This window comes from Phoenix dactylifera, chromosome 12 (assembly GCF_051530095.1).
Source record: "Phoenix dactylifera cultivar Ajwa chromosome 12, Ajwa_hap1_PhDact_Kaust_v1.1, whole genome shotgun sequence".
Classification (NCBI taxonomy): Eukaryota; Viridiplantae; Streptophyta; class Magnoliopsida; order Arecales; family Arecaceae; genus Phoenix; species Phoenix dactylifera.
This window is the reverse complement of record NC_143201.1, coordinates 28,421,007-28,436,761: the sequence shown is the minus strand read 5'-3', so window position 1 is coordinate 28,436,761 and position 15,755 is coordinate 28,421,007. Positions and strand designations below refer to the sequence as shown.

General features: G+C 39.1%; 2 protein-coding genes across 3 annotated transcripts; one reads left to right on the top strand and one right to left on the bottom strand.

Moving 5' to 3' along the window:
• Positions 1–6,422, top strand: LOC103709554 (uncharacterized). Of its 2 annotated transcripts, XM_026805606.4 has the most exons (4): positions 1–335; positions 3,951–4,112; positions 5,518–5,873; positions 6,009–6,422. In XM_026805606.4, the coding sequence occupies exons 1-4, from the start codon at positions 87–89 to the stop codon at positions 6,028–6,030; spliced, it is 789 nt and encodes a 262-aa protein (XP_026661407.3). In that variant the 5' UTR covers positions 1–86; the 3' UTR covers positions 6,031–6,422. The 2 variants fall into 2 exon arrangements, with proteins under 2 accessions (XP_026661407.3, XP_088564095.2); XM_088707969.2 differs by lacking the exon at positions 6,009–6,422 and having other exon boundaries at positions 5,518–6,000.
• Positions 6,423–10,106: 3,684 nt separating this feature from the next.
• LOC103709553 (1-aminocyclopropane-1-carboxylate synthase 7) lies at positions 10,107–12,609 on the bottom strand. Its single transcript, XM_008794974.6, has 4 exons — positions 11,963–12,609; positions 11,689–11,817; positions 11,396–11,556; positions 10,107–11,296 (listed from the first exon to the last, which is right to left on the bottom strand). The coding sequence occupies exons 1-4, from the start codon at positions 12,230–12,232 to the stop codon at positions 10,423–10,425; spliced, it is 1,434 nt and encodes a 477-aa protein (XP_008793196.5). The 5' UTR covers positions 12,233–12,609; the 3' UTR covers positions 10,107–10,422.
• Positions 12,610–15,755: the final 3,146 nt, after the last annotated feature.

Genomic DNA, 15,755 nt, shown 5'->3' with positions numbered 1-15,755 from the left:
GAGATCGAACGCTCAGACGAGAAGGCACGCGAAATCCGGGGGAGAGAGAGAGAGAGAGAGAGAGAGAGAGAGAGTTGGGGGTTTCGATGGAGGGCGGGCAGTCGGCCGGGGTGTACTCGCTGCCGCCGAGCCGATTCTACGGCGAGGACATACTGTTCTGCGTGGACGTAGACGCGGAGTCGCGGACGGAGATGAAGCTGTCGGGACCCAAGGGCCGCCCCATCACCCGCCTCGACTCCATCAAGCAGGCCCTCCTCCTTTTCGTCAACGCCAAGCTCTCCATCAACCCCGACCACCGCTTCGCCTTCGCCGTCCTCGGCCAGTCCGTCTCCTGGGTCCGTCCCCTCCTTTCCCCCTCGATTCTTGATTCTTGGGTTTGTCGGACGTTTCTTTTTTCTGATCTTTCTCATCCTGTCGAATCAATAGATAAATCAGATTAGAAGATTGGACCTCCGAATTAAGAGAATACTCAAACTAATTTCATTAATTCATGGTCTGTGCCCCAGGGTTCTTACAATCTATAAGCATAACCACTAACAAACGAAGGAAATAAATTTTAAAATACTTCTTAATAGACTCAAATTAGACGCCTACCACAGTAAGCTATATTAACCCTAATTAGACTCTGATAGACTTTCCAAACCAGCAAAAGTAGGACTCGAATGAAACCTGTTCCCGCTTATTTTATCGAAGATAATCTTCGAGGCTTTGAATGATTTCGGGAAAGATACTGATGGTTTTGAGCGATCCTTTTGTTTTCTTGATTTTTTCCCCGCTGATAATTTTGATGGATTATAGTTGCTTCGTATGCAATGGATGATTGGTTTCTATGCGTATAGGATTATTTCGTTGAATTGGATAGTAGGATGTCATCAAGTGAATATTCTCAGCATTTTACTGTGTATTTCTTTACATTATGTCTGAGGATTTGTATTAAGTTATGCTTGCTTTCGTTTGTTTCTACTTTGTATACACTCAATTTTTTCAAATCTTTGAATGTACCTTGCGCTGGTTACTAAAATCTTCTGTTTGATTCTGAGTGCTAGAGATGGATTGATCTCAAGTCTCAACAGTGACTTCTGATTTTTTCTTTCTGAAGCTCTGCGTAATTTCATTTTTCATGATCATCATATCATTAAGATTGGCATATATGATTTTTTTTCTTTCATGATCATCATCATCATCATCATCATAATATATATATATATATATATATATATATATATATATATATATATATATATATATATATATATATATATATATATTAATTACAGAACCAATAGAACACCATATGAAATCTGATTGGTAAACTTACAGAAACCTAAATCAGTGATGATGTAAGAGAATTACAGGGACCTACCAGATATGTTAATCCATTTTTTGCTCTATTAGACCAGCACATTGAATGCTATAGATTTACATTAAACTGCACATAAATATCATGACTATCATAATCATCAAGCCTCATTCAGACAACTCCTGATCTGCTAGATGATTTTGTTTTTCATTATCATTATTGTAAATGCACCTAACGTTTATATCACATGAGAATTGATGATGGGCTGCAATGATATATAGCTTCTGCTATTCACTTTTTCTGGTTATCATATCGATATCCATTTATGTGCTATATGATGAAATATGTCTAAGTGGGTGTATATGCCAGGTGCGTGATTGGTGGTCAATTTTGTAATGTTATAGTAGATTTTTGTGGAAGGATAAGTTATCAAATGATTTGCTTGAAAATTGTGCTAAAAATTTTGGAAGGTGGATAATCTTTTTTACTTTTAAAAGCAATTTTGAATGCATATTTTTAATGATTTATGATCTGATATATGGTGCGGTGATTTATCTCTAACCCTGAATATCTCCCATTCAAATTTTTTTTTAATGTTTAATTGCTAATAGTTATCTTTGTTACCATCAACAGGGCAACCCCTAGAGAATAGTAAGAGACTATGTGCACGGCTTAGGTTCTTTTGTGTATACAATCAAGATGAAACCACCAAAGAGACAAATCCAATCTATCTCTTATTCGATGTTTATTTTACATACAAGAAAACACAACAATATTTGCTTATCTTCTAAGTAGAGAAAAAATCTGAGATAACTGCCGGTAGTGTCTTTGTAGTTTCATATGTTGTCCTGCCATGTTATAAATTGCTTTCAATCATCATTAAAATGCGTCCCCTTGGAGGCCCAACAAAATTGCTGCCTTTTGATCCAGTTGAAGAAACCATCTTACCTCCATATCAAGGATGCAAATTTTACCAAAACATCAATGCATACCCAATAATTTAACGTACTTTAGCTAACCAAGCCAGTGACCAAGATTTTGTTCTAATGCTACTTGCTTTTTGCTTACCGCTTCATGGAAAACATCCTTTTGGACTTTCACCTCTTGATGGTGCAATTAAGAATCTACCTTTTGTTCATATGTCATGGATCTGCCTCCCTCTATGTTTAATGTCCTCAAATACTCTCATTTTTAACATCACTGTAGGCGTACTACATTAGTGTTGCTTTGTAATCTCAATCATTGTGCAAACTACAAACCTTTTGTCAATGCAGAAGTCCCTTTTTGTTGCTCCATCAAAAGAAAAGTTAAATTATCCTTGTTGCCAACTTGGGGCTTCCATGCAATTTCTTATGACTTGTCACATGATGGGTCATTATATGACAAAGTAAAGCAATATGCAGGTACATGAGAAAAGACAAACCAAACACAAATTACAGATTTTAGGTTGCTAATGTATGTGCATCCATGGTTTGAAGAAACAAAAGAGTTCAATCTTGTCAGGTTAGAGCCACTTGTTCTAATTTCCCTTTAAAGAAACAAACCACATTTTTCTAGTAAAAACTATGAATATATGAAACCAAAAGATCTACATACTAAGAGATACCAAGAGATATGTCCCTGTTATACTAAGAGATACCAAGAGATATGTCCCTGATATAACAGATACCTTCCATGCCCTCCAATGCTCTCTTCTAACCTGCTTCCTCTTATCGTCAATTTTCTCCTTCCTACCATTGTTTATTGATAGCTTGATCCTCCTCTTCTTTTATCGATAGAGAACATTTGAAGATTGAAAAGATCCACCAGCTTCTCATATTATTTCCTTTCTGCTTCAAGAAATGACTAGCCAAGTGGAGAATTAACCTGTGCTTTTTGATACATGTTTTGCATACAACAAGGTGCAAGTTCTATTGGACTTTTAGAGTAGGATGATGTAGATTAAGGAAATAGTCGTGATTAGAAGTTTGATACTTTATAAATATTTTTGTATTATGTTTTGTTGTGCAATTCTATTATATGATATCTCATGTGTTGTATAAGAACATTACCTTGGGAGAAGTATCTTAGAGATTTGCCCAGTGTACCAGTTCGCTTCCATGTTCGTGTTCTCTGGAAGTACCTCTCTTTTCTTTTTCTTTTTTGTCCGAATCTTTCTCTGTTTCTTTTTTTCTTATGATCCTTTGATCTTTCTTTGCTCTTGCCAAAGGAAAAACACTATAGAGATTAAAGAGATCCTTAAAACTCATAATCTTTCTTTTTATCCACTATGGGAAGTAGAATCAATTTGAAAGAGAATTCTCTCTTTTGGTTTCCCCCCTTCTTTTCATATGGTTTTCCATACAGAAAGTATAAGAATTCCATAGGTGTATGCAAATATTGCTAGTTGGAAGTCAATATCACTGTTTTCCACTGTGAACTCTTCAGAATATTTCAACTTTCAGTTTATCAAATTGAATATGATTCTATTTGAGTTCGAGCTAAATTTCTGAAATTAAAAGGGCGATTAAATTTTTGTTTGCCATCAATTTTAAATTTTTAACAGAGTCTAGTATAAACGTTTGTGGCTTGACTTTAATAGATAATAATATACTGCTGTTTGAATATCAGGGAGAATCCTAAATTAAACTTGACTTTTCTACATTTGAAGCTTAGGAAGGAGTTCAGCAATGATGTTGATTCTGCAATGGCAGCAGTTCGGGGACTTGCAGCAGCAAACTCATCATATGGCGTCGCAGATATTACCCAACTTTTCCGAATAGCAGCCCACGAAGCAAAGAAATCCCGCATGCAGGGTCGTCTCTTCAGAGTGGTACTTCTCATACTTCTTATATAAGGCTTGTTTTCTGAGGGCATCTTCAGCTCCATCCATCTTCTATTTTAGTTCACATGTTGTTCATAGCCCTTTGTTGAGAGCAGTTTTAATCCTTTTTTCTTTTGTCCTCACTTATTCCAAATTTTAACTTGGAAAAGGTTGAATGTTGAAAATTGGGAAGAAGCATTTTAAATAGTTGCTTGGATATTGCGTGAAGTCTTAAAGCAATCTTTTAGAAACAAACTTATGCTTTTGACCATTAGTTGCCAAAATGTGGAAAAGGGCTTCACCGAAGCAAGCTTACACTCAAATCATAGGAATATATAATCTCATATTATATGCTTGTTGTATTTGTTTTAGGCCAGTGTTCTGAAGCGTCCACTGAACACCAGTCCATTCGTTGTCTAGGTCACATGCCAGCAATTCAACAACAGTTTAACCTTGGTTCAACCCATTGACCCATAACATCACAAATAAGTGAAATAAACAAATACTTAAAATTAAAAAAATATGTTTAAAATCTAAAACTATGAAAAATTACAAAAGTTATTCCATTACATATGTAACATCTATACCACAAAGATGATAGAATCCCACAGCTTATTTTTGTAAAGGAAAAGATATGCATTAATATCACCTTCTGAATATATCCAAAAAGTAAATTGGTAATTTTTTAAATTTTTCTTCTAGCAACTTTAAAGTTGAAGCCCAGTTGACTCGGATAGGTCAAAAGCAGGTCAGTTTGAACAGGTTGAACATTTGGACTGCCTAGGTCACCAGGTTGCCCAGGTATCTGCAGGTTTTAGACTGGCCCAATCCATATAGGCTTCTTGAGAGACGGATCTGGTGGGTCAACCTGGTCTACCTTCTAAGTCTGAAAACCTACATTTAGCTACGTTTTACACTCTGAGAGAACATACTTAAGTGGACCGGATTGTGGGGGCCATTACGGTATAAAATGCTCTAGGTGGCGCAAGTAGTGGAGCTGTTCAGAGATCTAGTTGTGAAAGTTGATAGATCTGATTGGGATAAAAGAAGAATAAGTCATAATGAACTATATCTAGGTCATTCAGTTAATGAAATGCAATCGGCATGCCATGATATTGCTTCCGTTCTTCCTGTGAACAATTATTTTCCTTCATAACTAAACATTCGTATTAGGATCTTATCTGGTTAGTCAAGTTATTTTAATTTGGAATATCGGAAATGATGAAATGATGGCAATGTAGCACCAACAAGAACAATATATCCTTTTCTACTTTTCCGTCTCCAATCATTTATACTATATTGCGATTGTACCATGCGAATTTTGTCTCCACCATCAGAGTTTTGAGTCGGCATTTATATTTTATTTTTTTGAGAATAAGTGGGTGTTCTAACATCTAATTAATTTTCACTACAGATGCTCATTTACTGCAGATCATCAGTTCGTCCCCAGCATCTGTGGCCTGTAAGTCAGAAGGTTTTCACCATGGATGTCATCTATCTTCATGATAAGCCTAGTTCTGAGAACTGCCCACAGAAGGTATATGATGCTCTAGTTGATGCCCTTGAGCATGTCAGTGAATATGAAGGCTACATCTTTGAGAGTGGGCAGGGCCTTTCCCGGGTCCTCTTCCGGCAAATGTGCATTCTTCTTTCCCACCCACAGCAACGTTGCGTTCAAGATGATCTTGACATCCCCAAGTCCCTCACAAGGAAGTCAACACCTCCAATCGATGCTATTCCCACGGATGATAGCATTTCTGTCTCCAGCCAGTAATACATGCTTTGAACCAATTTATGTTTATAAATGCTATCATAAAATTTTATCCTCCTTGTTGTATTAGATGACCTTTCTGACCTTTTGTAGTGCAACTAAAATTTGAAGCTCTGGTTTCTCCTTGTTGACAGGCTTATAATCTCTTGTTGCTAGAGTCAACAGCAAATTAGAAGCTTCCACTTCTTACCATTGTTTGCTGCCTTGAGCAACATTTTTAGATAGTTTTTTTTCGTTTGAAGCAGTTGATCAATATCACGCACATCAGATGGATGCCAGATGGTTGGTTGGAGGGGCTCACAGGACCTGAATTTATATTGTTTCATGTTGGGTTGTTAGTTCATGCCTATTGGAAAAATTAGGATATGATGGACCAGGACCTGGCACGTTGAGGTTCTTATCATAATTTTCTTTTTCCCGGTAAAGCATAAAATGATGTTTTAATTACAATACATTGATGGTCGCCCATGTTATATTGGACATCCATACTTAAAACATACTTTCAAGGATGGGATGTAGTTTGATTGAGATAAGCTTTGTTGAGATTACATTATGTTAGTTTTTTACTAAAGCAATATAAAAATCCAGCAGGCTGCAAGAGAATCCCAATCCCTCGACCTTTCCTGTTCCTGTTTTGCTGCATGCAATGTCGACTTTGATTTGGTCGATTGGATTGGCCTGATCCATATTTGGGCCATCCAAGTATATTGTTGTCAACCTGTCTTCAAATTCGACATATCGCAATAGAGCGAGCAACTTGTTCTACTTCTCCTATGTAGGCTGTTACTTGAAGTAGAGGGAGAACAAGCAAGCAAAACAATGTTCGGCAGACCTATCCATGATTGCGCCTATTCCTGCAACCAGTTTCAGCGGTCAGCTGCATTTGGCATGATCAAGATAATTCAAAAATATCGAGATATTCGGCATATATAGTTAGTTACCTTTTGACTTATGCAAAGGGTTTGAAGTCTTCTACATGAGTACGTCTAGCAGCAGCAGCAGCAGATGGTGACTTTATCCAAAAAGGTTTGAAGTCTTCTACATGAGTACGTCTGGCAGCAGCAACAGATGGTGACTTTATCCAAAAAGGTTTGAAGTCTTCTACATGACTACGGTGATCGATTGAATACGGAAGGAGGGGTAGAGGGGGACTCTAAACCTTCTGCTCAACGACATTCGGTGGTTGGTAGAAGGGTGCAGTGCATTTCAGGCATTGCATGTGTACCGGAAGATGAACATGACTGCTGATTGGGTTGTCTCCTATACTGCTCAACATTCCGGAGAGATTTTTTGGACACATAAAGGGTTTTCCTGCCTATGCTTCATCACTTTATTTCGCTTGATTCTATTGGCTGCACTTATATTAGAGTAGTGTAAGTAGCCGTTGTATCAAAAAAAAAAAAACTTTTGTTCCCACTTAATACAGCTAGAACATTAGTATTTTCTCCTTTATGTTACATAATCAAGGACAACCATGCGGAGACTCATATAAATACATCTAATATGTAAACATCTACATGCCCGCAAGAGTGCAAGTATTTGGAATACTAGATTTCGTGCAATTATAAACAATGGTTCTCATTGGAGGTGTAATTTATCGCACATTAGGTATAAGAAAATTGACCGTACAACGATGAGTAAGTAAGATTTGCCATATGTTTATAAATACATAAATATGGTGTGACCTCCGAGTTTGAGCTTCTCTCGTGGCATTTATAAATATGGGTCCTTCTGAGAGTCTTCCCGTTGGCATCAGTTCCTCTGCACAGTTTCCTTCTTAATTGAAACCTGACTTCTTCTACGGAGGGGCCCTTTGTTTCTTCTGCTGTGTGAAACTTCCACTCATGGGGTCTTGAGTTTGGTGTTCTATTGTCAGAAATTGCAACCTCCGACACCCACGGTGAAGACTCCCCTTACATCTGGCTGGAAAGCCTATGATGGAGATCCTTATGATGCTCTCGGCAATCCTTCAGGAGTCATTCAGATGGGATTGGCGGAAAACCAAGCAAGCTCTCCATACTGCAAGGCGGATAAAGAATTTAACTAGTTTTTGATACGCAGTCAATATTTCAGCAGGAAGAGATGATATTTTTGAAGCTTTGAATACATGACTTCTCTAACCATCGCCTCTTCATGATTTGGACAGGTTTCATGTTGTATGTCCTGGAGAACCTTCTGGAGCAACACCCAGAAATATGCAACTGGGAAAGTGGACCATCTGGCTTTAGAGAAATGCCTTATTTGAAGGCTACCCTGGATAAATGTTGTACTTACCATCCATGGTCGGGCTAAAGCCAGCTTGTGTTCATTAGATCACTCTTCCCAACTAGAATTCTTTAACTAAATATTAGTGTAACAACCCAGGACCTCATCCAAAAAGACTAACCGAAAGGTATTATTTGGGTTCCTTTATTCTATATAAGTACCAAAGATCTATCCAACGAATAACTAATGTGGAACTTAACACATGCCCGTATGGATCCTCACATACTTTCCTTGGTTAAGCTCTGACGTCCTCGTCAAATCTATATAAATCTATTTACAAGCACCACGATCAACCCGTAGTCAACCTTAATGGATTCATCCTGCAGTATTCCTTAGTCCACATAGATTATTGACCAGGTCTGCTCTAATATTAGTTGTAACAACCTAGGACTTCACCTAAAAAAACTAATCGGAAGGTATTATTTGGGTTCTTTGATCTTATATAAGTACCCAAGATTTATCCAGCAAAGACCAATGTGAGACTAAACACACATCCGCACGGATCCTCACAATTACTACAAGAAGAAGAAAGGATGCAGTGGTTTTGTGCCCGCCATTTATCATAGGGTCACACTATGCTTCTCATGCGTTCAAGGTGTTAATTAACACATCTGGCAAACATTTAATTAGACTGCATCCTATAATTTAGCCTCCCGTTACCTCAAAAAAAACTAGACCGACTATATCCTAGCAATTCCACTCCTCCATTAGAAGGAAATTTGAGATTCAAATCTTGAAGGTGTTCAAGTTAATTTCTGAGATTGGTGGTGGGCCCGTCGTATATAGTCCTCTTTTTATTAAAAAAAGGGTCAAGCCAAAAGTCCATTGGCTTGAGTTTAGCACTACAATCACTGGATCTTGCACCATGATGCAGGCTTGTAGCAGCAATACGTCATGCAGGCTTGTAGCAGCAATCCTGGGTTGACTGCGGTAAAATGTATGTTTTTCAAATTGTTTTATCATTTCTGCGCCCCCCTAACTCTGTCACATCAACCAACGCCAGGGTTCTATTTTTGCATTGCATTAATTGGGATGCTTGGTATGATCACCAAGAGCTGCCATTAATTAGCGCAGAATAGGCCAAGGAGGCCGGCCAGATGTATTTTAGAAACAACACGACACTGCGTGATGTATATAAAATTTCGATCACCTTTTGACATTTGGGAGAAGATCTAAGCAGGTTAGGGGCAGCAAGCAAAATAAGGCAAAGCTTTATTATAAAGAGGGCAGATGAATGAATGGAATGATGAAAGAAGGCCGGTTGGTCTAAAGATATCTAGGTGAGATGACTCAGAAAGAATAAGATCCTCACTCAACCGTACGTGACTTGGTACCAATCAAGATCTTCTGTTCATGGTTTCTCTTAGTTATATAGTTTATCTGGAGGGGAGGTCGAGCTTTAAGAAATAGTGAATGGTCTCATCAATACACAAATGTATAACTTTTCAAAAATTTTAATTGCACCCCAAATACGCTACTAAAGGATTAGAGACATTTTGACTCGTGATATCTCACTCGCACATCTCGGATTGGACATGACTCAATGACATCATCCACATCTCGATTCGCATTATCCTACTTCCACATGCTTGAGTGGAGTGCTCACGCCCCTTGTCAAATTGATAAGTTGATGCGTATGAACGCTCAAAGAAGCCTTAATTATCATCCCTTGCACACTGCGCCGACTTCGCTTCTTAATTGTGTGTAACCTTGTCCAACACTTTACTGGCTAGAGACATCTCTTTTCTTGCTAGCCTTCACTACGCCGCAACTGAGAAGGATCCATGTCAAATAATGGGAGCTGGCCTCAGAAGAATAATAATTAAGCAAGCCCGCAATATATTGCACAGTAAGCAAATTAGAAGAGAGCAGAAAAGGGGACATGATGAAATAATAGCACGCAGCGACTGTACACACACGAGGCTCGATGCTGATGAAGTTTATAGATTCTTTTCCGGAGGGTACTATTATTCAAAAAGAAAGGAACTTTATTTCCTTGTCGTCACAGAATCGTTCATATTACATGGTTGACTTTTCTCGAGAAATACTATATATGTTGGCAACTTGGTTCTTTGCTCGACAGGTAGGGACCCTACTTAACTTTTAAGGATGGAGGGTTTGAATTTGTTTGGAGTACAAAAAAAAAAAAAAAGAAGAGGAGGAGGTACTTTAAATATAACCTTCTCCAAAATATAACCTCTTCCCACGAGAGAGAGAGAGAGAGAGAGAGAGAGAGAGATGATGTTACAATCAAAAGAATATAGGTAGGTGAAAGATAAAAAATCACCGCAAAGCTTGCCCTTTTGTTGTCTTCCTTTTCTCCATGAATGCATGTATTCTCCTGAGTGCAATATCTAGTGTCTGCTGGCTCATATTAGCGAAGCACACCCTAAACCAACCAGCTTCAGAACAGTGGCATGAAGATCCTGGGGATATGTTGAGTTTAACCTCATGCAGTATCAAATTCCAAAGGCTCAGTTCACCTTCTCTTGTGGGCTCTTCGAGCAATGGCCCAAGATTCATCCAGCAAAAGAGACCAGCATTCCCCTGCAAGCACTCAATACCGGCGTTCTTTAGCCCTTCAGTAATATACTCGTGCCTCTTCCTAAGACTCTCCCTATTTGTCTTTATGTAATTCTCCGTGAACTCCCTATCAGATAGCATTGAGGCCAACATCTTTTGAGTCTGGGATGAGACGAGTGTGAAGCTGGACATTCTTCTAGCCGTCGTCACTACTTTATTGTTGTACGAGTATATTGTCCCCACCCTAAGGCCAGGCAGACCAAGATCCTTGGAAAGGCTATAGACAATGTGAACCCTGTCAGAATTTTCATAACCCCGGGCTTCAACAATCTCAGCCATGCTCACAAACTCGGCCGAGGAGAATACGGAACCCGAGTAGATCTCGTCTGATATCAAGTTGATGTCCTTTTGCGTAGCGAAGTCTAGGATCTCTTCAAGAACAGACCTTGTGATTGCAGTTCCTAGGGGGTTCGATGGATTTGTCAGCAGAAGTCCTCTGACTCTGATGTTCGCAGCTCCTGCTTCAGCATATGCTTCTTCCAAGGCTTTCACAGTGATTTGGAAGCCATTCGAGCCGTTGCAGTGGACTGGGATTATGTGCACTCCAGTTCGCCATCTTAGATCTCTATCGAATCTGCAGCAAATGGAACGCCAATAAGCCAGTAATATTTAGTCAGGAGGATTCTAGTAGGGAAGAGTGATCTAATGAACAAAAGCTGGCTTTAAGCCCAACCCTGGGTAGTAAGGAATAGGAATTAGCAAAGCATCTCCTGGGTCTGCTAAGATGAAGGTCAGCAACTCATTTGCTGCGGTGGCGCCTGCGGTGAGAACAATGCGGTCGGGGTCAAATTTCGCTCTCCCCCCTCTTATTTGCTCCATAAAACTCGCCATTGCCTTGGAGCACAGAAGTATGCGTGTCAGATTTCGAGCTAATGCCAGAAAATTTATCCTTAAAAGAACACCACATCAACCAGAGAAGAAGAGTGGATAAACTATGGAAATGGTTTAAAGGCCGAAAAAAAGTACCTTTCTGAATGTTTTGAGCCCATGGTAGTCTTGAAATAAGGCATTCTCTCTAAAGCTAGAGATTCCACTTTCGCAGTTGGATATTTCTGGGTGTTGCTCCAAATAGTTCTCCAGTAGATAAAATGAAACCTGTCCGAACCATAAAGGGGCGATGGTTAGAGAAGTCATGTATTCAAAGCTTCAAAAATATTGTCTCTTCCTACGGAAATATTGACTGCATGCGTATCGAAAACTAGTTAAATTCTTTATCTGTCTTGCAGTTTGAAGAGCTTACTTGGTTTTCTGCCAATCCCATCTGAATGACTCCTGAAGGATTGCTGACAGCATCATAAGGATCTTCATCATAGGCTTTCCATCCAGCAAAATAAGGGGAGTCTTCACCATGTGCGTCGGAGGTTGCAATTTCCGACAGCAGAACACCAAACTCGACCCCCATGAGTGGAAGTTTCACACCCCTCCGTAGAAGAAGTCGGATTTCAATTAAGAAGGAAACCGTGCAAAGGAACTGATCGATGCCAATGGGAAGATTCTCCAAAGGGCCCATATTTATAAATGGCACGAGAGAAGCTCAAACTCCGAGGCCACACCAATTGCACCGAAATGATATTAAAATTTAAGGCAGCTAATGATCGGCTGCGTCTGAGCAATATCAAGCTTCTCGTTTTCAAAAGGTGTTTTGTCTCTTGGGACAGCTGAGCAATATCAAGCTTCCCTTTTTGAAAAGGTGTTTTGTCTCTTGGGACAGCTGAGATCCCCATTCCCATTTCAATACACGGAATTTTTCTTTTATCTCCATTTCCTTGAATTAAACCATTGTCTGAATATGGTGGTTGATGAGATAGCCGTTCATCTCCTTTTCTCCCACTTCTTCTATTCGGCTCAGAACCCACTTGCAGTCCATAGTCCGGAAAATCTTCTCTCACTTTCACCATCTGTGGTAGCTGTATTATCTTCAGAAACAGATGGTCACCTGTCATCCAGAAAGTGACCTGAAGGTCTGAAGAGTATTATTACATGGTTGGAGAAGCTCAATTAGTAGCCGAAACCAACAAGTCCAACAAACGTATGGCAAATCCTACTCACAGAAACTTATTTTGTTTCTGAAGTACATGGAAATCATTGTATAGTCAATTTTCTTGTACTTAATGCACGATCAATTATGCCTCCAATGAGAACCTTGTGCATAATTGCATGAAATCTAGTATTACAAATACATGCAGGCATGTAGATGTTTATATATTTTAGATGTGTTTACACGAGTCTTCGCATGGCTGTCCTTGATTATGTAACACAAAGGAGAAAAATGCTAAAATTCTAGCTATATTAAGTGGGAGCCATCTAATATGTATCGCTTATTTAATTAAGATGCAAATTAATGCTCAGGTAAGTCTATATATAGATGAGGGAAAAGATGAGAACAAAAGAGAGAAAAGATGGTCATGTCCATATAATTGCATGGTTTAACCAGTTAGAAGGTATCGCTGAAGTGCCAGCTTTCAAGGGGAAAAAAAGACTATTGATTATGAGGCATGAAATCATTTGAATAATGTTCTCATGATCCTCAAGGTCACTATTTTATGTGGCTGTTTTGGAAATAGGCGACTTGTTCTCATTCTTTTTATCTAGGTACAAATGCAGCCATATTATATTAGGCTTCTGTGGCCCTTATACTTCTTCACCTAATATCACCTCTTCTGTTATCTAAGAGGACTAATTAGTCCTCGGGATTGCCGATAGATAGTCCTTGCAATTGGATTTTGTTGAGTTTTACTAGATAAAAGCTGTATCGACATTGACTGATATTTTCGTTACTGAATGTTTCTTTCTCTCTCTTTTTTTTTTTTTTTTACTGTAATAGATAATTCATACAGTTTTAGTACGGATACATCCAATAAGGCTAGAAAACAATAACTTCCGAAGCGCTCTAAGCAGCTTCGCTTCTTTAACCCATAAGGTACCCTTAGAGTGACTAGCCACATACAACGGCACCCAGTCCACGGTCCGTTAGCCTCTTTGAAAACATTTTGTCGTCAAATTGCACGATTGAGGTGTTTACTCATGGATTATGAGATCGGTTTGGACTTGTAATTTATGAGAGTCTTGCTTAGCCAAATCAAGAGCCCATTATTAGACAAAAACATTTTGGCAAAATTCACTTAGAAAAATCAGATGTAAATAGGGTGGATGCTGTGATAACCTAGTTTATTGGCATGTTCAAATCCATCAGAGATCGCCGGCTAACGAGTAAAGGTGGTGCTAATTAAGTCCCCGCCTAAGAGTATAAAAATGAATAGAAAACTTGTGTTGCCTTTCTTTCCCCCACTTTTTTTCCCAGGGGAATCAAAAAAAAATAATGTCCAGAGTTAGGACGGCAAGCACAAGACTTTGACACCGTCAAATGTCTTTCTTAGCTGCAATTTTTTGTGCAAGATGGTGGAAGGCCAGCCACCTTTCGTTGCTTAAACGGAATAAATATCTATGCTCCAAAAGGAGTTCGACATCTGTAAACTACGATTCAAAAGTTGGGCTGCATTAGAAAAAGAAAAAAAAAAGAGGAAAGGAAATAAGACTGAAGTTCCGGACTTGCTTGGTGAAGTCCAAGCAAGGAGAGCTCTTCTTAGTTCCCAGTTTGCTGGTTTTCTGCATTTCCATGCTAATCCAAAAACTTGGACCAATAACTTTATCCATATATGCCCATAACCCTGAGCTCATGCGTTCGTAAGCCTAGCAGATCAAGTTGATCTACACCGAGACATGACCATAACCAGCATAAAGGTTTTCTAGCAAATTAAGTTACAAGCTGCGACCAAACTTCCAACAACTCTGTGAAATGTCAAAACGAAATAAATAAATACATAATCCTTCGGAATACCGCATGACCTAATCAGAACTTCCTGAGATTAGTTGAGTAATTATCATCTTTCCTCGAATGTCTAATTTTAGGAATATCTAACGTCATGTGTTGCTTCGACCATATTGATGACAATTGCAAAATTATCCGAGAAATATGTAATTTATTAATTTTTTTTTTTTGGTCAGAGTCATAAGATTTCATCCAGGATCTTATCGGATCTTTTTAGGTCAGAGAACATCCTCGCCAACCTTACTTAATTATTTTTGCGAGGAAATTTGCTGCTATCGGATTGTCGCAACATCAGACATTCTTCAAATCATCAAAAGGTACTCTAGATCTTGCAAGATTTTGGCCGTTGTTGAGTGAGGATCAAATCGACCGAGAGATCCATGTGGGGCATCGGCTACATACATACATGGTGTTCCTCAACTACTGTTGCAGTCTCCTATTTCTCTTTCCGGACCGCGATCTTCTCTCTTTATTTTTACGAGATACGGCGATTCGTTTGGTGTGTTCTCTAGGTTTGAGAAAGATGCCTTTTGCATGATGAAGATGTAGCTCCATCAACCACCCCCGACAAAACGCAGAAAGTTTCCATTCAAGTAGAATAATGAGGAACAGAAAGGAGATGGTTTTGTCCTTTCACCGGACAAGGCTCCGCAAACAAAATGGTAAGTCGACAAGTAGAGTCCAGCTTGCTGCATTAAATTATCTGCATGCACCCACGTGTCCCACTGTGTCCCACTAAACCAAAAGAGAAACTTTCAAACGCTTGGCATGTTTTTTTTTTAATATTATTATTATTTTATTTGTCAAGGGAAATGGTGCTTTAGATGGAGTTGTATAAGCTATCAGCTCTTTGAGCTATAATAATAAATGCCTCGCACGCATTCAAGCCCCAGGAAATGTATGAAGTGGGAACGAACCCACGTTATTGCAGGATTGTCCACAGGTTTGGAGGTTGCATCGCGGTCACCTCATGAAACATATAAAACAAATGCCCTCCGCATGATTGCAAAATTTCTTGAATTTTAAAACAAACCATGTTGGTCTTCTGCTCCATCTTATATTCCTCCTGCAGCTCTCTTGCCAGCCTCGTGCCAACCCAAAGAAGAAGCATCAGTTGACTGGTGGTGTTATCAAATTCAAAGTTGGGACTCATGAAATCAAACAAGCCCATGCCCACATGCCAGGTCTTGGTATCCTGAAACTT